The following is a 22,631-nucleotide window of genomic DNA, read 5'->3' as shown; positions in this document are numbered from 1 at the left end:
CGAAATTATGTGAACTATTCATTTTGTGAAAATAATTTAATTTTTTCCGCTCCGAATATCGAAAAGAAATATTGAAGAATTAAACTGATAAAATGTTCGTCGCATCTGCCCGCCGCCGTCGCTGGAGCATTGATTCGTGCACTTTTCTCCCAGTATTTTTCCGTTCAAACTTTGACGTATTCAATACGTTACGACTAAATACTTTATGGACTTTTTTAAACGCCTAGTTAAAGTGAATTATGAGTGAAACATTAATCTTCATATGCGAATGAGATGGGAAATATCCAATATACGAGAAAACTGCAGTTAATTTTAAGCTTCAGTTAATTAGAAAAACGCTTACCTCAGTCTGCACTGATTGCAATAATTAAATTTCAAATTAAAAAAAAACTACACTCAAATGTTCTAAATTAATGAATGTCATTCATAATTGGTTATACAACCAAGGGAATATGTGAATGATTGATTTATTTTTTTATACTATCGGTAACTTAATATAATCAAACAACATATCAAATATAAAGATTTTGCATTTTCACACTGACATTTAAATTGTATGACATTAGATTAGATGCATCTTCATGTCATTTTATCGTTTATTTTATGATAGATTGCCGTACAAAAATAGCTACCTGATAATCTGTATAAGAATTTATGTCAAATCAGGTTTGGTAGGTAGCGGCTTGGCTCTGCCCATGGCATTGCTGAAGTCCATGGGCGACGGTAAGCACTCACCATCAGGTGGGCCGTATGCTCGCCTGCCTACAGGGGCAATAAAAAAACAATACAACTTTTATAACATTCAAAATTCTTTGTTTTTTTTTTTGTTGTAGGGAAATATTCTGCTGTAACAAGCTGCTGCTGTTTGGCAAGAATTTTCCAAATTACATTTTGAATGTTGAAGGATCATTGTTGTCTTACATAACATCTTAATAAAATACATACATCAAGATTTATGACTTGTACCAGTATTAAAATTTGTTCAGAAAAACATTTAACGACAGGTCGAAGAATGAAAGGCGCATCTTTATGCCATCGAAGGCCGGTCACAATGTACCCAGTTATTCCAGTTTTAATCCGATGTGGGATTGGTCGTTATGGACGTGAACACCTAATATTAGGGTTCCGCATATCGGAGGACGTATATTTATATTGTTTAAGTTTTGTATCTTATTAGCTAATCTAGCACCAAACAAACGAGGACGATTTTAGCCCAAGTTCTTTTAACGGTAGTATCGATTTGAAACTAAAAGTATTAATAATGCGCATAGCAATGCTAATGTTGTGATACTATTGATTGTGGGACGATGAATCTGCATGTTTTCGGTGACGCAACCCTATGGCTAGTAGTAAACTGATATAGTTTAAGCTTGTTGCATTTGTGGTAAGTACTTTTTCATTATGGCTTTTCTTATTTCTTTAAACAAGTACTTTTTCTTATATGCTAATTTTGATTTATTTACTACTAGCGACCCGCCCTTGCTTCGCTTCGGAAACATTAAATTTTATTATTGATAGCTGAGTCCCGCGATGTTGCACGCGGCTATTCTCGTACCGCGGGTGACGCCACGGGGCGAAGCTAGTCTAAAAAAAGTAGCCTAAGTTACTCCTTATATAATCAGCTACCTATCAGTCCCGTCAAAATCGGTCCAGCCGTTCCAGAGATTAGCCGGGACAAACAGACAGACAAAAATTGTAAAAAATGTTATTTTGGTGTATGTACCGTATATATATTCATATGCATGTAGTAAAAAGCTGTTATTTCAATATTACAAACAGACACTCCAATTTTATTTATATGTGTATAGATAGACGGGTAAACAAACAAATGGCTTATCTCGTGTTAAATGGTAACCAGTACTCGTATGAATACCACCCACAATACCTACCTTTGAAAATCAAGGTCGAAGTCTCATTTATATTGTCCAACGGCTGTTCCCTGCTAGTTGGCACCCATAACAGATTCGCGGCATACACAAGACGAACGAAGCTAGTCGTGCGGTCTTATATGATCCACTTTTTTTTAGGGCCGGGAACCGAACTCCCTACGAGATCTTCGCACCTAGGGGGTGCCCAGAGTATTTGGAACAGCACGGGGATTTTGGGATGAAACCGTGGGCCCGAGGTTGGTATTTGGGACCCTGTACACTAAATGTCTACCTTGTACTCTCGCCCAAGCGTCCAATCTCCGCCGAAGTCAGAACCTGGGCAGGGTAAGAGGGTTACCACGGTCGACCCTACAACCAGACGCGCGGCTCACTTTAGACACCCGGCCGACGAGCTTTGGAGGCGAAATGAAGGCTCTAGAACCTCGGCCGTTTCGGTTTGGCGACCCCTCAGGCTGCCCAGGAGATGTGGCTGGTGTTGCAAGATATCCCGCTGGGTCAGAATTAGCCAGCCAGGCCAGGGTCGCTCTAATGATGTCACTCCTCGACGGTGCGCTAGATTCCTGATAGCACCGAGTGGTCTCGACCCCCTCAGATCACCCCGTGACCTTCACCAGGGGAGGCTTCCGCCTACAGGAGTACACACTACACTAGATTGGACACACTACCTACCAGTGTTTTTTATAAGACATGTCGAATATATCACAGACAGAAAAGTATCAAAGTATCGTTTTTCGGTACTTTAATGTTTGTTAAAGCTGTGATCTGTAAGCGGAGTAAAATGTCTCTTCGGAACAAGGTGACACTTTAAAAAACTTGCATAAGACCCGTTATGACTTACACAAGTGTGGTGTTCGCTTTCGCGACCCGCACGCACATAGACACCCTCCAATGCCTACAATCTCGTTTTTGCAAGTTAGCCGTCGGAGCTCCGCGGTTCGTGAGGACTATCGACTGGAATTTATGGTGAACTGGACATCGACTCGATCCGAAAACACATGAAGTCACACACACATTAGCGTCGGAACGTTACTTCGATAACCGTCTTATCGTTGCCATCGCTGATTACAACCCGAATTACGCAGGAGCAAGTCACCGTCGACGTCCTAGAAACGTCCTTACGGATCCATCAGATCCAATAACCCTTGCATTAGGCGCCTTCAGCTCTAACACTAGGTGCCTGCTTAGGGACCCCGGTAACCGTACTTGTCGAACTCGACAAAGAGTTCGACGTGCAACCTAACCCATATATCAGCCCGCTGAGTTTCTCGCCGGATCTTTTCAACGGGTCGCAATTGCAATCCGGTAGTAGATTCATCCGCGAAGCAGCTGCCCTCGAGTTGTTAGGTCTCCTTCGGCGCTCGGGTAGCTGTTAACTAATCCCACACCTCCGGGCTTAGCCTTTGCTCGCACACCTGTACTGGCGTGGAAGCTGGAAAGCCCTCCGGGCCACCAGTGCACCTTCAATCATAAAAAGTAATACGTACGTGTACTATCCTTTATGAGACGTGTAGACAATTGCACTAGCAATATCTTGAGATCTTATCTAAGATACACAACTAAGTACGCTAATTTTAGTTTTCACTGGGAAACCGAACAATGGATTAAACGCTACTTAATTTTGTATTTGAAATAGTAAGAATTAAAAGTGGAATATTTTAGTTTAATTTTAGTTTTTCTACGAAGTCTATTTATCGCCTACTAAAATTATTCACGTAATTGCTGTTCTATATAAATAAATTATCTGTAACCCAATATTAAGCACTTCAAGCCAACGACCGTATTTCAAAAGTTTATACTGTATTACAAATACATATACCCATATCATTTACGACAATGTCAATTATAATAAGTTTTTAATTGGTAGACATGCAACAATTTTTGAGCAAACCTATCTAGAAATTTCGATGTCATTCCATTTGAAACCCGCTCGAAGAAAGACTGCATTTCTGGTTAAAAATAGCTACGGTAGAACCTATAATCGGCTATGTAGTCGCACGCCGCACACTGGTATGTGATGTAATGAACTGTACGTCTTATTTCAATTAATGCACATAATTTATCTTAACATAACGAATATATTTCATGCTTAACGTAATGGTTGTATTGATCGATGGCGGTGAACGTTATTACCATTTTTATTTGTTTATTTATTTATTATTATTTAAACATATCTGCTAATTTACAAGATTCTTTATGTTAAGCCCTTACTGGTGGTAGGACCTCTTGTGAGTCCGCACGGGTGGGTACCACCGCCCCGCCTATTTCTGCCGTGAAGCAGTAATGCGTTTCGGTTTGAAGGGTGGGGCAGCCGTTGTAACTACACTGAGACCTTAGAACTTATATCTCAAGGTGTGTGGCGCATTTACGTTGTAGATGTCTATGGGTTCCAGTAACCACTTAACACCAGGTGGGCTGCGAGCTCGTCCACACATCTAGGCAATAAAAAAAAAAAAAAAAAAAAAAAAAAAAATCGCCGCTAAGCAAATAAAACCTTGAGACATTAGGCCGAAGATTCGTTTTAAGAAGAGCTGTCATATCCATCAGACTTCAAATAGACGAGACGGTGGTACTTATGCGAATTCTCAACATGAACTACCATACATGATAATAGAAATGAGGAGAGAATATATACGTGTATAAATAATTAGGATATGAGTAGCTCTAAGAAGTCAAGGCCGGTGTCGCATACCTGTATCTTCTTATTTTGTAATATCATACTTTAATTGATGACAATAAATAAAAACCGGTATCAAATAATTTACATTGAACTAGGTTGGAATTCTAAGTATTCGACCAACAAAATCAGTTTCAATGTCAAAATTTTCATATTGATAATATCATAAGTTCAAAATTTAGTGTGGTCTGTCGGTACATGTTTTCTTTTGTAATTTTAACTTGAAAACTGTCTAAGTTATGCATAAAAGAATGATAAGCTGATAAACAGGTTGTAAATTATTTTATGAAGAAAATAAAATGTTAAAAAAACGTGATACCTAAACATTTTAAATATATAATATATATTTTTTTTATATTTTATGTTGCAAACTATGTAATTTTTTATAGAAGCGTTGTCTATCATCAGTAAACAACATTTAGTTTCAAAACTAAAGAACACGCTTAAAAGCGAACCGAACTAACAAAAAAAATTCTATTTTTTTAACTCTGTTAATACCGGTCAATATATTAGAGAGAAATTATAAAATTATTGTATTGTCATCTGTCAATGATACGTGTGAAAATTTACAAGTTAATCGGATGCCTTAAAGTTGGTGAAAATAACGTTCAAAGATACCGTTACACGCAAACCGAATCATATGTAGGTACGTACATACAAACCGAGCTAATACAAAGAGTTAAAAATATATTTTGGCGTGAATCTGAAGAATACTTACAAGTATTTCGAACAAGTGATTTTGTTGAAAAATAAATCTTACATATATTTTATATTATAAAATTTGTGAGAGCGAAATGTAATTTTAAAAATCTGCCCCATATTGAGATCCCTCTCGTTGAAGTCGTTTTAAAAGAAAACAAGCTGATTGGGACCTCCGGAACCAAATTTCGACATGTGTGGCAAGTTCACCATAAGCGGGCATGGAAATTTTGAAGCGCATATTTATCTCAATTAATACGCGATAAGATAAGACACTCCCCTTTCAGTAAGACGCGTGACACATTCGTATCTGTCTAAGATTAAAATGTTCTGTTATCTTCTCTTTTTCGTATCGGCTTGGAAAGGTACAAGTATATTACGTATCTCTGACGATATCTTGATTCAGCAGCTTTCCGCGTAGAATTGGTAATAAGCAAATCTAAACTAGGTATTTAAGAACATATGAGTCATAATGTTTTGCGTGTATATATGTATATATATACGTGTGTGTGTGCGTGTATATATATAAAATGGTGGTCATATAATTAGAAACACTTCGTATGAATAAAGAAAGTATGACTTCAACGTACAAATGTTCGTAAAAATATACACATTTAATAATTAATAATCATGCCATAATATAGCCACGCAAATAAAAAACTCATTAAATGCTTAAAATTTAAAACATATACTTTTAATTACAAAATGAGTCTTACACATGTAGGAGTTTATTTTCTGTTACTGGCCGCTTGGACGCCTAATTAGTAATTAGAAACATTTTAAAAAGGGCATTCACAGCTCATTCTTTTTTGGAAATCGGAGAATAGCATTTCTTTCTTGGCTTTTTCTAATATTGTGGCGGCAATTCAAAATTTAATCTGAATTTTATTTTGTTCAAAATGGGCAAAAATAAAAGTTGTGACGCGTCAACTATGCCAATAATTGTTAATTTACATATAGATCATAAGTGGGCGTACAGAAGAATAACTGAGCATTCAAATTGTTCTGTTAAGAAATTTTTTAATGCAATTGATCATTATAAAACACATGGAACTGTTGAAAATGTTCTTAGAAAGGTTCGGTCAGGAAAAACCTCTCACAGAGAAGATACGCTAATCGTTCGTGTTACTAAAAAAGACCCAATAAAAAGCTCCAAACAGATTAAAAGTGACGTTTCTTCGCCTGATGGATGACCCGAGAAACATTTCGCCAAAACTGATACGCCGAATATTAGTGGAAGCTAAATTATTTGGAAGAACTTCTCGAAAGTTACCGCTTCTTACCAAGCAACACAGAGAGAAGCGATTATTATTCGCTAAAAATATGTTAATTGGACGGTACGAGAATGGAAAAAAGTGTTATTTTCAAATGAAACAAAAATAGATATGGTAAATTCCGATGGAAAGCGCTATGTTAAACGTCCTGTAAACAATGGTTTTAATTATAAATACACAAGGAGTATAGTCAAAAACACGGTGGCGGTAACATTAAAGTTTAGGGGTGTTTTTCCGGATGTGGAGTTGAAGCCATTCGGAAGATTGAAGGTTGATGGATCAATGGGATTACAAAAATATCTTAGAGCACACAATGATTCCCTACCTGTAGCCTGGATCTTTCAGCATGACAATGACCCTAAGCACACGGCCAATAGCATCAAATGTTTCCTAAGCGAACAGCGTATATCCGTTTTAGACTGGCCAGCAAATAGTCCGGATTTAAACCAGATAGAAAATCTCTGATATTATATTGTTAAAAAGAATCAGTCAGTCAAAATGAACTATATGAAGCATTTATTGGAATTCAGTCCCCCTAGAAAAATGTATGAAATTGATTGAATCAATACCACGTCGTTGCAGTGCTGTTATTGAAAACAAGGGATACGCCACTAAATATTGATTATATCTATTGGTAGGCTATGGATAGTACCTATTTTATAAATAACAACAGTAATTACTAATACCTACTCAAAAAAAAATTGTTTTTTATACTTTTTTGTTGTTGTTTCTAATTCGTTGACCATTATTGTTCATACCTTACAATTAATTGGTTTAAACGTTTGTCTGTAATGTAATATTGAAACTGCACTTGTGTAATGGGATTTAATATATTATTTTTATAAAAAATTATAAATTGTTGTCCTATTTATTGATTAATTTCAAAATAAAACGATTGCGGTGAAGTATCTAATTATACGACCACCACTGTTTAAATATGCATTTTCAAAAGCATTAAAACGACGTACGGCTTTGGGAAATAAAAGAAACTAGCTACACTAGTCGACGTGGCTCGCGTCGTGATCATTTGCTAAGGTTGCCACATGTTCTCTACTATGGGGTGTTGTGGCTATTCCCGTCTAAATTACTAAAATAACTAGTTAGTTAAGATAGAAAGTTGGCCGCGAACCTACAAAACTAATGTTAGAAATTAATATTTTTTTACTCACTGGTGTAATATTTCTAATATACGTATTGATGAAAACTGAGCATTTTGAAATAACCAAAAACGCAGTTTAATCACTAAAAAAGAACACACTTCTTTATAAAATATTCAAACAAATATAATGGTCCAAGTGAGGTTCGTTATAAGCTCAGATCGAAGTTGTAGTGTCATTAGCTACGATATGATCATTAGACGTGGGTAAATTTTTGTTCAAGCTTTTATTCGGTGTTCATAATACGTATGTAGTTATATACGATTATAGTCACATTAACAGAAAGCGTGTGAAAATTAAAGGAATTATCTATCTATCTTTCTTCTCCACTGTCTATTTTTATCGTATCGACACACGAATAAACACTCTTATTCCAACAGAAATATGGCAACCCTACGCTTTGCGTTCGTGCTCCATGGCTGCACATTCCAGAGGAACGTTCGAGAAGCCTATGCATTATGGCGGCCCTGTACTGGGTAATATTCCACTAACATTTTTGATTCTTTGACGTATATGTGTGTGTGTGAATGTATTCCTACAAACACATGCTTGGAGGTTGTTGATTTACACAATTGCATTGGTGTGCTTGCGTGTCACCGCGCGTTCGTTAAGAGAAATAAGTGATTGCGTGGCAAAATTAAGGACCTCATTTACAACTGAAAAAACTCTGTAAAGCGTTTATTGTTTCTTATTGCTCTTTTTAATAGTTTTTTATTTATTATTTGATTTTATACGGCCCCTGGCCTTAGAGTTACTTTGTGCTGCTGCCACTACCTATCATCAACCTTTCCCTTATTCCCAAGTTATTCCCGCCTTGTCTCTCTACCTGAGATATTAAGGAGGAGTTCTCTTGAGTGACGTGTGATGAGTCCTATTGGTGGCTATAAGCCTGCATAGGTCGGTACCATCGTCTTGACCAGCCGCCATCACATGAGCATTCACTTCGTGGTATAGGTACATGGAACGATCAAGGAGTCCGTGCGCTCTTTTTTTTTACTTTTTTCCTACGAGAGGCTGTCAGCGTAACCCTAACGTGTAGGTGAGCTCTCAGGGCTCAAATCTGGAGGCGTTGCTAACACTAGTCCTAGCAACAGGAGTGCTTCGCAGAATCTACCACCGGGTCGGAAAAGCGACCCACTGAGAAGACCCGGCGAGAAACTCAGTGGGCACCGTGCGCTCGTTTTCCCATCTACGCCAGTAAAAAACTATCGACCTGCGGTCCCAGCGTTCAGATCCTGTTATATTCTCCTCGGGTTCCGTTCCGCGACTTAGTAGTTTTATTGCGGTTCCAGACTCACATAGCTAATATCTAATATGTAACAACGTAATCTTCCAGATGTCAATGCATCTGGCAATCCCCTTCAACCCAAAAAAAAAAACGAACATCCCGCGGTGTTCTTAATTTAATATCTCAAGTCTACGTGTTAATTAATTTTCAAGCAACCAAATAATTAAAGTATATTTGTCACGATGGATATGCAATAACTGGCGAGTCATGTACAGCTGCATCGCGCTGACATTATTACTGGGAACAATTATTGCCCCGTCCGTCAATGTTCCGTTAGATTGTTATGATACGTTTTATGTGAACCCGAGGCCACGATGTGATGTCGGCACGCCGCCGCCGCGCCGTTGCCGCGACGTATGTAGAGCTTTCGGGGACTAATATAAACACAGCTTCAAGCGCACGTGACGCAGACCACGCGTTTATTCATGACGAACATCGATCTAACCCACTCAGTTATTAACCCAATATAACAACAACATGATCTCTTCATTTTTTATTAATGAATTTAACATTATTATCAAAAAAATCAGATTCAGTCAATTTGTCTTTATAAAATTATTTTTAAGAAATTGGTATTAGTTTAACTTTACAAAATAAATCCCGTCAGCATATTACTGGTCTATCATTACTGGTCATTATTACTGGTATATCTAAATGGTGTCACTACGTCAATACAATCTTAATATTATAGCGTTAGACACGTTGGATGTTTAAGCGAACAATTGAGTGGTTTGTCTATAACAATATTATACTTTATCAAGATAAATGATACCACAAAACCGCACCCGCCAAAGTGACGCGTCACTTCTTTAAATAACAAAAACATTTATTTATAGTATAATATATGTACAGTTCATATCGCATTTAGCTTGCATATTACATTCGGAGGTGTGTCTTGTATCAGTGTATGTATAGCTGAACGTCACGAAAACATATTGTATTGTGTGAATCAACAATGCATTTCTACTGATTCAAACATAAGATATATTATCATAGAGTATATAATATAATCATTTGTACTCTTACGATTTGGTATAATCACTAACACTGAAGCGTAATAATATTACGAGCACTGGAAATAGTGTATGAAGTAGTTATGCACTAGGTTATTATTAAGGTTTTTTGTAAAACTACCACGGTTCTTCTCAAATAAATCTAACATTTATTAATTTTAAGAGGATTCTTTTATTTTACTGTGCTTCTATTTTCACATCTCATCCACAAACTTCGGACATCAAATGGTAACGGCCTTGGTTATAAACTAAATACCAGCTGCTGATAAAATAACCTTCAACCAAAATAAATAATTAAGGTAAATAGATTTGAAGGAACCGTTTTTGTGGGATTTTCATCCGATCACTAGCCGGGGGAGTGGCAATAACAGTACGGTTTACCCTATTATAATAATAATATGTCGAACTGTACAATTCTGTATGAGACACACCTCCAGACGTTGCTCATGAATGAAGGACAGTGAAGGTCGGCCGATAACGCGTCGAGCCCGTGGTGCATTGGTATGGTGTAATGTATACATAAAATATATATGTGTGAGTGTATGTTGAAAGTGTTAAAACCGAATTAATACCGGACCAGAAGCAATTTCATTATAATTCCACAATTGTTGGACACTCAATTGATAAACATACAATATATTTGTGGTGTTAAAATTCTTTAAGTTGTTTGAAATTTCTAAGCGTGTAATTGTGTAAACATTCAAAACTTGTACTAGCTACTGCACTTAATTAAAACTTCACATGATTCAATTAAAAAGTCTTTAATCACGATCGCAGGCGCACGGTTGTATGTTAATAATACGATCGCGTACGTAGAGTCTCTGTATGACACGAGTCGTTTACCCAATTGACGCATTTACGAAATCACGTGCTGAAAAAATATTTTAAGCGAAAACAGAAACTAACACTCACGCCAAAAACAAAATGAAACAATATGTTTAGTCGGATATTTTTAGGAAACAAAAACCTTAAATATAGTATATGTGTAGTGTATACTCAATATTTTGCGCATATTTTTTATTGTTATTATTAAGTTGGTAATTTAATTTTTAATACGAATTTTTTTCACGGTTCTTAAACAAACTAACCGCCTTCGGATCAAATGGTAACCGAAGCTCATAGAATAAACAACATGGATGCCCTAAAACGGCCGGGAAACATTTTCACGGCTAGTGGAGTTGCAAAATTTATTTTACATCTACATTTTCAGGTGAGGTGTAAAATGACGTAGCGAGTATGTGTGAATTCAGTGCACACCGACGAGCCTTAATACACACACATGCAGCAAGCACCGACAAGAGGGGAGCCGCGGGTGTGCACAGGGGCGCAGGGCGAGGTGAACGGCGCCGACACTGCCAACCTTCCTATATAAAACACTACGCTGCCATCTGCAAGTTTCAATAGATAACTTGAGCTCTGAAGAATTCGGTGCACACTGCCAACATTTCGGTGTGTCGGACAGACTTGTTGAATTCAATGTTGTGCGCCCTTGCGGGACGAAAGCGGGAAATACAAACCGATTAGAACATTCATTTTGTGTACACATTTAAATACGTGCCGACGGTTAAACGGTGTCGAGTCGCGGCCTTTCGCTTAGTTTACGTTTCAGTGCGGCGATCAGCTTTGACTGTAAACGATGTGCTTCGTTTGTCGGTAATTTTTATAGAACATCGGGAAAGATAATAGTTTTTATAGACATTTACACTTTCACGTTCTTTGATTATTAAGAAAACGGAAATTCGCTGAACACAGCAGACAAGATGAGCTTCAATAAAAATAACCCCAATGCCGTGGGGAAGATCATGGGATACCTCAAGCAGCTCTCCACCGAAATGGTAAGTAAATTAAATTATAATTCAAAAAAACATGGTCTGTTGGTGCTTAACTACGATTTTGAGGTTATTTTCGGACTGGTTACCGCTGTTTTACTGGGTATTAATGAAAGTGTTTGTGTAGGGGTGAAATTATTAGATAAATCTTTCCGGAAAATTCTGAACGCTAGAAAGCTCTGGAGAAAATTCGCGGCCTGTCGTTGCAATTATCGGTTGCCTAGCAACCCGCTATGATAATATACTGATCATTATTTTTTTAATACAGATTATGTATGATGACGTGCATACTAAACGAATATAATTTCCTGTGTTTTAATCAAAACGCGAAGTCTACGACTGCAAGGAAATGTGTGTGTAATTATTCGAGATCATAGTTGCATTCTACCAAAAACAGATAACTGGAATTAACAAGGCCTTGCAAGGCCAGCCTGCTTCGAACCAGTTGTAACTCCAGCATTCGATTCAACAATTCAATACTAAAATAATTTCAAAGCATTACAATAAATTTACAATATTAATCTACAGTATTCATAGATTATTTGGGTAATTATGAACAAAATTACTGAATAATCAATTCAGGAAAATTCCATTATAGAATTCAAGTTCGAGATGCAAAATAATTTGGCTGACATGAGCGCTGTCGGTGCGGAATTTGAGTTACATTAAAACGTGGTTAAGTTACGTTGTCCACTGGAACTATCAATATGTAAACATAATCATTATTGAATGGAAAACTATATAGTTTTATACAGTTCTAATAGATGGCGCTGAAAACAACTTTCAGACTGAAAGTAGAGAGACACTATTCTAGAAATATTATTACCGCTATAATATTAACAAACGTTTCACTTGTGGCAATGTGTTTCAGCATCGGCTATTGTTCAGTATTCCAAGTCATTTATAGATGTAGTTAGTGTATCCAGCACCGCTTTATTAGTAGCTTGTTAGTGATGTCTAGGTTAGCCTTGCACGTCAATGATATTGGTTTATCGACAAAATATATTGCATTGAGAATTTTGGATGGATAGAATTCATTCAATTTTGAATATTAATTAAAATACAATATATTATATAGTTTATTAGACTTAGGTACACCAAAATAACGACAATGTATAGAAAAATTCAATTAAAACTAAAGTACAATGGGCGGATTTATCGCTGGAAGCGATCACTTCCAAGCCAATCTTTGGATGGAAATTACTTTGGAAACTGGAGGTTGGCGCAATCCGCGTCGTTTAGTAATACGTCAGCCAATAATCGATAACGAAGCGGTAACTGGCGGATACTTCTCCGCGTCACACGTGACCGTTGACCCCTTTTTTATTTTTGGGCGGGGGGCTGAACTTCCTACGAGCCCCCGCCTAGAAGGCGCGTGAGGTATGTGGCACTCGACGTTCCGTAGATATTGGGGTCGGGGATCGCAAGGATGGTATTTAGGGCCCCCTACACAACGAATCCCCTGCAATCTCACTCAAGCGCCCGATCCCCCGAGGTCAGAACCCGGGCGGCATAACGCGGTTACCACAGTCAACACTGGAACCAGACGCGCGGCTCAACCCAAGGCTGTCCGGCCAACGAAGCCTTCGAGGCGAAACGAAGGGTTTGGAACGTCGGCCGTCGACCCTGCTCATCATTAAATTTGTATTTATTGTGTTACATTGCGTACGCATTAATTACAAACGATTGTATTTATTAACAACAACAAAAATAACAGCAAACAACAAATAAATACATCACGGAAATAATACCTATAAGAATAATTGTTAGTCGAGGTCTCCGAGAGTATAATGATTACACATTTATTATGATTAGAAAAACATCTAAAATAGATGTTCAAAGAAATTGATAAATTTATATGTTTAAAAACCATCGAGTATGGAACGAAAATAAATCTTTCTTTTGAAAGAAGAATGTAGAAGAAAACAATAAAATCACAATTATTTTATCTGCTTTACAAAGATCGTAGACCTGTCATTTTGAAATGTGATTTTGTGATATCTGGGGAGTCCTTATGTACAATTTTGTTTAAAATTAAATATTAGTCGACATAAAACACGATTAAAATTTTAAAATCGAACTTTCATAATAACTACGTTACTTGATGGAGTCATACGTTTTTATTTCTAAAAAACGCATAAATATTATTCCGAGAAATCCAATGCCACTATGTCACTCATCTTCTCAAAATAATTATATTAATAAATATATGTTTTATTATCTACGAATATTACGAAGTACTACTGGAGCAATCGTTGGGCCTCTGGTCAGCCCACATGGGTTGGTACCCTAATTATCATAAAAGGAGAGAAATGAAATATTTTAAGAAAACTTACAGAGCTTTCGAAAACATGTATAAGAAATAAAAATATATGTATCACTATTTTATGTTAAGGCAAGTATGAGATTATTTACAAAATTTTGATTATGGGTTGTAGTATATTATATGATTAGAGTTAAATTATTAACGTAAAAAAGAACTTTCATAACGGATCAGGTCAGGGTAGTATGTACGTAAATAACTAGGTTATCATTGCATGCGACGACCATATGACTTTGACCATATGACTACTTGCAATTAACAAACAATACTCAGTCTCTCTGGCTGACCTCCGAACCCCTCGGTTCACTGTTCTTATCGTCATAGCAAACTTACGTACGTAAGATAGTGGATATAATAAATGGGGTATGTTTGCGAATGATTACTTTAGTATCAATCGTCCAGAACACACTTGAGCGACCAGTCGATTTTATTAAATTGGCGTGTAATGTTAAAATGTATCAGTTAGGTGTTTGACAGTTTAAAAGTTAACATATTTTTTTAATTCCAGGGTGGAAGCGAACAAACGCGTCACGCACAAGGGGATGAAGAGCGGTTATACCGCACTCGTGGTCCCAAATACGCCCGGGTGCCTTCGAAACCAACGCTCTCAGCGTCAACAACCAGCACTTCCCTCGCAACTTCATGTGGATCCCAGGGTACTCTGGTGCCCACTAACTACGATCCGATACCGGAACACGTATCCACAGAGAGTAGCAGCGAAGACGAACAGGATTCTTTCGAGAAAACTCGTCGGCACTTTCAACAACTACGTCAGATCAGTTTAGGAAACGAATTCAAATACAAAATGGAAATGGAAATCAAGGACGAGAACTTGCGGAATTCTGTTCCATTCGTTAGGCAATTAAGCACAGACAGCGTTAAAACTAAGACGGAATACGATAACGAGGATGGAACACCGTACAAATCTACAACTCAGAAACTGTTTCTATGGACGCAGGTAAAATAATTTCCGTATTTTTATTATAGTTTTAATGGACAGACGAGCACCTGGTGGTGTTGAGTGATTATTAAAACTCGTAAACAAAACAACTTATAAATTAATAACTATTTTGGTTCAGTGTGTACTAAGTATTTATGTACCTAATATCAGTTTGAAATTTGAAAAGCTACCCCGTGGGAACAAATCTCACGCAACGCAACCATGTTCACGAATTATTTTTTTTAATTATTCGTTGTAAAAAATTTTTAAGAAACTAATAATCTAGAATAGAAATAGATATCTATTACAAACAAAACCATAAGCCAAAGTTAGCATACGGCTGCGTCTACGTGTATGTTGATTTTCTATCATTGAAAATTAATAATATTATAATAGTTTTTTTGGTGTTTTATTACAGCTTCTTGCAGCGTTTGCAGTTTCTGTCGGTTCAATGAATGTCGGATTTTCATCTGGGTACACATCACCTGCTGTGCTAACAATGAATATAACTTTGGACATAACAAAGGAAGAAGTGAGTTTACAGTTGCTTTTCTACAACACCAATATAAGATTAGGATTGACTTTTCGCCCATAACGTTTGTCGAAACAAAAAATAACTTATCGAACCAAATTACAAAATACTAAGAGTAAAGTACAGGAACTCGGCATCAAGCAGCGTCTATTTGGTATAGTACAGTCTCGAATGGTGAATTTCTTCGGACACGTTTCGCGACGAGATGGCCGGTCCATAGAACGCCTCGTTGTACAGGGAAGCGTTGATGGTACAAGACCGCGCGGGAGGCCACCAATGCGGTGGACCGACCAAATTAAAACTGCAGTGGGAGGTCCCTTAAATGAGTGCAGTAGAATGGCCTCGAGCAGGGAGAGATGGCGCGACATCGTGAGACGCATCAAGTCTGCCCCTTCCAACACTACATGACGATCACGACCACTCTGTCAAGAGTGACACGACTGAGAAGAAGAAGAAGAGTGCATCTCATGTTGAATAATGACGTCATTATTGCATCAGCCAAACAAATTCGAATATCATACTCGCTTTCCCGCAAGAATAGAAACAGAGTAATCACAATTCCACCAGAAAATATTATAAAAGCTCTAAGAATTAGCCTAGTCGTTTCAAATTATTACATTTGTTTTACTTTAAGCCTATTGATTTACATATTATACAAAAGTTATCCAATTAATCAGAGGGTTTGAACATTTCTCACAAGTTCTACATATGGATCCGATAACCGATATTTTTATTGCGGATTAAATGTTATTATGAACGATAAGTTATTTTCTAATATGAGCTAATAACCTAGCAAAACTTTGTAATATTAAACATAGACATTATTTTTATTCGTATTTTAATTACACGTTAGATAATTTGAGAGAAAAATATATAAATTCAACCCGTTTAGGGTATTGAAAGATAGTATAAAATTGATTAGTTAATTCACATTTTAATCTCAATGACAAACAACACCTAAATATATTTTTTTTGTTTCCAGATAACATGGGTTGGGGGTCTTATGCCGTTAGCAGCTTTGGTCGGAGGCATTGTTGGCGGACCTTTGATCGAATACCTAGGAAGAAAAAAGACAATTATGGGTACAGCAGTGCCATTCACCATCGGATGGATGTTGATCGCTAACGCAATTAACGTTGTGATGGTATTTGCTGGCCGGGTCATATGCGGGGTGTGTGTGGGAATCGTATCTCTTGCATTTCCGGTCTACATTGGAGAAACTATTCAACCGGAGGTGAGAGGAGCTTTGGGTCTTCTGCCAACCGCGTTTGGTAATACAGGAATACTTTTGGCCTTCTTGGTAGGATCATATCTGGATTGGTCAAATTTAGCGTTCTTTGGGGCAGCAATACCGGTGCCATTCTTCCTACTTATGATTCTAACCCCAGAAACACCTCGTTGGTATGTCTCTAAAGCACGCGTCCAAGAAGCACGCAAATCTCTGCGCTGGTTAAGAGGAAAGAATGTAAACATTGAGAAGGAAATGCGCGATTTAACAATATCTCAAACCGAATCGGACAGAACTGGCGGAAATGCATTCAAACAGTTATTCAGTAAAAGATATTTGCCAGCTGTTATGATTTCTTTGGGATTGATGCTTTTCCAACAACTGACTGGAATCAACGCTGTTATATTCTACGCAGCAAGTATTTTCCAAATGTCTGGCAGCAGCGTCGACGAAAACTTGGCCAGTATAATCATTGGAGTAGTGAATTTTATTTCAACATTCATAGCGACCATGCTCATCGACCGCCTGGGAAGAAAGGTGTTGCTGTACATTTCATCGGTAGCGATGATCACGACACTCTTAGCACTAGGTGCCTATTTCTACTTAAAGCAGAACCACATTGACGTCACAGCTTACGGTTGGCTGCCACTCGCATGCCTCGTTATCTACGTGTTGGGATTCTCAATCGGATTCGGACCGATTCCGTGGCTCATGTTAGGAGAAATTTTACCATCAAAGATTAGAGGTACGGCTGCGTCATTGGCAACTGGCTTCAACTGGACATGCACTTTTATTGTTACGAAAACATTCCAAAACATTATTGACGCTATCTATATGCATGGAACACTTTGGTTATTTGCTGTTATTTGTATAGGAGGCTTATTGTTTGTTATTTTCTTCGTGCCTGAGACCAAGGGCAAAAGTCTCGAAGAAATTGAAATGAAATTGACGAGCGGATCCCGGAGGGTCCGCAATATCAGTAAACAACCAGAAAATATTTGTTAACTGCTACTATTGAAAATCCAAAGGAGCTTTTTTGTTACATTTAAGAGTACATTCCCAGAGGAAAGACCTTGGATCTAGTGTACGATGTACCTTTAAGAATTTGGTAATTGCAAGGCATGTAAGACTATGTACTGAGATCGCAGTGCAGACTGAAGACTGATTGGGGAAATAAACGTAGATTTAAAAATTGTAAATATTATTATGTAGAAATTAGGTAGATTTATTTTAAATATCATGTTCCTTTAGATTTATTGTAGCTATATTAACACCATCATGTGGTGCATGATATTTTTCTAGTTCCTTTTTTGCTTGATCTGTTTTACAAATTTAATGCTGAACATTGTAAAATGTCATATATTTCTCAGTGCAATAATATTTTTCATCGTGGAGATTAATTGCTTTGATTTTGAATGACTAGTAAATTGTAGGATTTTTGTAAAGTAAAGAGTGCATTTCAATTGATATGTAATTAGTCAGTATTGTAATTGCAAACATTATCATTTTTAGTGCAAGTAACTTCCATTTTTCTTTTGAACATTGTTATTTGATCATGACAATCAATTCTTAGATAATTATAGACCAAATGTTTATTTAAAGTGAATTAGTTATTAAAAATATGTTTATATTATTTAGTATATACCTAGTTTAATGTTTCAAACAAAATTTTAATTCGTATATTACGGATTAAATATAAAATGAATTGATATATTTTTAATAATTATACAAAATATTTATTGACACAAATGTATTTTATTCAAATTTACAATCCCTCAGAATGCGTAATGAAAACTTATTATATTTACTTAAATTCTTTATTTAAGTCATAATAACAATGATTTTTAAATCGGTATCAGTAGTTAAATCTTAATTTAATTTTTGTAGTTCTGGTGTTAACAAAATTATTTTAATTATTCACAGGACTTAGCAAGAATTTAAATGATTAAGAAGATACAATACTTCTACTCGTTTAACAAATTAATATACGAGAAAATATAATAATATGTTTGTTACATAATTATTAGGTTCTATCAAGAAGATCGCATATACATATTTTGTACGTCAACTGAATTCTGTTTAACATTGACATTATGAATGCCTTGAGCGAACTTGTGCATAAACAATTTCCAACCATAAACAAACATCATGATGTAAATTAAATTAAATTTTCTATGTCAAATTTTGAAGTCATCGTAAGTTAAATGTGAAGGCACCTGGTGTATAAAAAAAAAGCATAGTTACTTGCGGTAATAGTGCTCAGGGTGAGCTTGGACGGTTAGGCAGCATTGTCTTCTTATTTCTGCCGCGACATAGTCACGTCCCAAGGTGGGTGACGGCATTCGCACTCAGAAGTCTACAGGTTTCCGTTAACACTCAAAATCGGGTAAGGCAGGTAGAACTCGTGCGCTTATCAATGCAATAACAATAAATAAACAAATTCGAAAAAATTTGCCGGATTAGAGGTTGCCTTTATTAGATTCATCATTTATTGAGAATCAAGAAACGTTTTGAGAAATATTTGTTAGGAATTTAGGTAGCTAGCAAAATAATACTCAAATATCGACAGACAAACCTTAGTCCGTGACCACGAAAACTGCAACTTAAAAAGTCGGAAATAATAAAATGGAAACAATAAACGCGAGATATTAAGCCGTTGAAGCAGTTTTAATTAATTCTTCATTGATTTATGTTTTTTTTACACTTGTTTAATTAATTAATGACTTCTAACAATCTGAGTAAATTCATTATTAATAGTGAATTATAGTTTTCGCATCAACAGCAATGTCTGCTGCAATATCCTAAAGGTTTTCAAGACCGTTTGTCGTCGTCGTGGCCTAAAGGATAAGACGTCCGGTGCATTCGTATGTAGCGATGCACCGGTGTTCGAATCCCGCAGGCGGGTACCAATTTTTCTAATGAAATATGTACTCAACAAATGTTCACGATTGACTTCCACGGTGAAGGAATAACATCGTGTAATAAAAACCAAACCCGCAAAATTATAATTTGCGTAATCACTGGTGGTAGGACCTCTTGGGAGTCCGCACGGGTAGGCACCACCACCCCGCCTATTTCCGCCGTGAAGCAGTAATGCATTTCGGTTCGAAGAGTGGGGTAGCCGTTGTAACTATACTGAGACCTTAGAACTTATATCTCGAGGTGGGTGGCGCATTTATGTTGTAGATGTCTATGGGCTCCAGTAACCACTTAACACCAGGTGGGCTGTGAGCTCTTCCATCCAACGAAGCAATAAATAAAAAAGACCGATAATAAGTTGGCATTATCGCGTTTACAAATAACTAGGTATTTGTACTACGAAGGTTAGCTTTAACAGCAGAAATATACTTATACAAGGTAATGAAACAAAGGTTGAAACTGGCATAGAAAAAACATTTAAAGTTTCTATTGTACGGGAGTCCTGGCATGATTCCGCAAGCATAGAAGGATTGACTGCTGTGAGCTTAGATCACTAAACCGTCTTGCGCGCGACTAGGCGACTGCATGATGTCATGCATATTCAATAAATTAACAAATAGTTGACGGAACTTAGCACTGCACTTATATGTCAATGAATACCTCCTGTTGAGATGACGCGGTGATTTATCGTAGTTTGATTTACAATGACCAAATTCGTTACCGAAAACAATAATACTATTTGATCAAAACGTAAGAAGGAATATTTTCAGAATATTGCACGATACAGCCTAAGCGGAAAACATTTCCTCAATGTATTGTTATGATTCCAAAGACTGTATAGATACGGGAAGTGAATTGTTTGTGAAGTTATTAGTATTAAAACAGGAACGTACGGCTGCAGCAGAGAGAACCAACTATTTTATCCCAAACTAGCTGACCCGGCAGACTTCGTAGTGCCTCAATCGATAAATAAAAGACCTAAACTTTTGTATAAAATAAACTTAAATCAAACAAAAGGAATCCGTCCGACGGGGGACACATCAAAGGAAAAACAAATTTTTTATTTTTATTTAATTCCGAGCATTCTTATATTTATCTACCTTTTAAGCCTTCTCTGGACTTTCACAAATAATTCAAGACCTAAATTAGCCAAATCGGTCCAGCCGTTCTGGAGTTTTAGCGAGACTAACGAACAGCAATTCATTTTTATATATATATATATATTTTATATATATTATATATTAAATATATATATATAATATAGATTATATATTCAACGGGTTTAGTATTATTTATTACAAGATGTAATTTCTGCATCGAGGAAGGCCTTTTGAATAATAGTTAGAAAAATATTTTTCAAACCGGGTCATACTTGCAGAATTCGGTACAGAGACCGACCGTCTAATCCACAAAAGCCTCCTTTCCTCATCACGTCATCTTCCTTATTAGTGAGCGATTCCGATTCGGGCGATATAGGACTCCAGGACTCTAGGACACTTCGGTGGCGGGTGGTGGAGTCGTTCCTTTACATTAAGTTATCTTGGGTGAATAAGCTTTGGGTAGGGTGCTATTATAAATTCCATCCCTTGGGCCCGTGGTTCGCTCCCAACATCTGCGGACCGTTGGGATCCCGTTGGGTCCCACATGCCCAGCCCAAAAAAGGTGTGAATATGTTTTTCCGATATGAGGTCCATGAAAATTGAAGCATCATCTACTGAGGAGTAGTTTTCATGTAGTTTCGGATCTTATGCTTACCTATACTATACCTATGCTGTACCATTACTATATTAGTGCAACAGATTGACAGTTAAACGGTACACGTGGAACTCGAGATTTTAACGACTGCATCGATAAATATTGTTTTGCAAGCAGATGCTAATGCTCTTTAATCGTTTTATGAACAAACATGGAAAAATTATTCAGTGCATTCATATAACATCTGTCTTTGTAAAAACTAGCAAGGTATCAGAAGATAGCTTCAACTCAAGATAAGTAGTAAAATTATAGTTTTAAAATTACATCTTTTTTTTAATTTGTTGCTTAGATGAGTGGACGAGCTCACAGCCCACTTGGTATTAAGTGGTTACAGGAGCCCATACACATCTACAACGTAAATGTCGCCACCCACCTTGAGATATGAGTTCTAAGGTCTCAGTATAGTTACAACGACAGCCCCACCCTTCAAATCGAAACGCATTACTGTTTCACGGCAGAAATAGGCAGGGTAGTGGCACCTACCCGTGCGGACTTACAAGAGGTCCTACCACCAGTAAACAAAAAAATCTCGAATTGGGATACATAAAGATTTAAATTAGGAAACAAAGTATTATTGTTACTTAAAATACACGGCAATTGGCTATTATTAAGTTACATAAACATTATTTACACTCAATAGTTGCCCGAAAGAGATCGGTTTGAACGATAAGACCGCAAGTAACTTTTGTATTCTAATTTTATTTTAAATGTATTTTCTTTAGTGTGCTATAAAATATAGCACAAATGTAAATTAACGAATTTACATTGTTGGTCGGTCGGGAGCTTACTTCCTTAAGTACCTAATGAATTTCAAAAAGTTGATTTATTTATTTTTTTCTTTTTTTTTATTGCTTAGATGTGTGGACGAGCTCACAGCCCACCTGGTGTTAAGTGGTTACTGGAGCCCATAGACATCTACCACGTAAATGCGCCACACACCTTGAGATATAGTTCTAAGGTCTCAGTATAGTCACAACGGCTGCCCCACCCTTCAAACCGAAACGCATTACTGCTTCACGGCAGAAATAGGCGGGGCGGTGGTACCTACCCGTGCAGACTCACAAGAGGTCCTACCACCAGTAATTACGCAAATTATAATTTTGCGGGTTTG

General features: G+C 36.9%; 2 protein-coding genes across 3 annotated transcripts in view; one reads left to right on the top strand and one right to left on the bottom strand.

Moving 5' to 3' along the window:
* The window catches only part of LOC105842683 (RING-box protein 2), a 37,191-nt gene that overhangs the window by 6,288 nt on the left and 8,272 nt on the right, over positions 1-22,631 (bottom strand). The window lies entirely within an intron of this gene.
* On the top strand, positions 10,823-18,595 carry Tret1 (trehalose transporter BmTRET1). 2 transcript variants are annotated; one of them, XM_038010793.2, is made up of 5 exons: positions 10,823-11,031; positions 11,205-11,829; positions 14,655-15,104; positions 15,505-15,618; positions 16,601-18,595. In XM_038010793.2, the coding sequence occupies exons 2-5, from the start codon at positions 11,755-11,757 to the stop codon at positions 17,849-17,851; spliced, it is 1,890 nt and encodes a 629-aa protein (XP_037866721.1). In that variant the 5' UTR covers positions 10,823-11,031; positions 11,205-11,754; the 3' UTR covers positions 17,852-18,595.

The sequence above is a fragment of the Bombyx mori genome, chromosome 5 (assembly GCF_030269925.1).
Source record: "Bombyx mori chromosome 5, ASM3026992v2".
Classification (NCBI taxonomy): domain Eukaryota; kingdom Metazoa; phylum Arthropoda; class Insecta; order Lepidoptera; family Bombycidae; genus Bombyx; species Bombyx mori.
The sequence above is the reverse complement of the archived record's forward strand: the minus strand, read 5'-3'. Positions and strand labels throughout refer to the sequence as shown.

Bases quoted from the DNA above. Each gene is read 5' to 3' on its own strand.
- Tret1 (XM_038010793.2), top strand. From the start codon at position 11,755: ATGAGCTTCAATAAAAATAACCCCAATGCCGTGGGGAAGATCATGGGA. The intron at 15,105-15,504 runs GTAAAATAATTT...GTTTTATTACAG, and splicing joins AACTGTTTCTATGGACGCAG to CTTCTTGCAGCGTTTGCAGT. The intron at 15,619-16,600 runs GTGAGTTTACAG...TTTTGTTTCCAG, and splicing joins TGGACATAACAAAGGAAGAA to ATAACATGGGTTGGGGGTCT.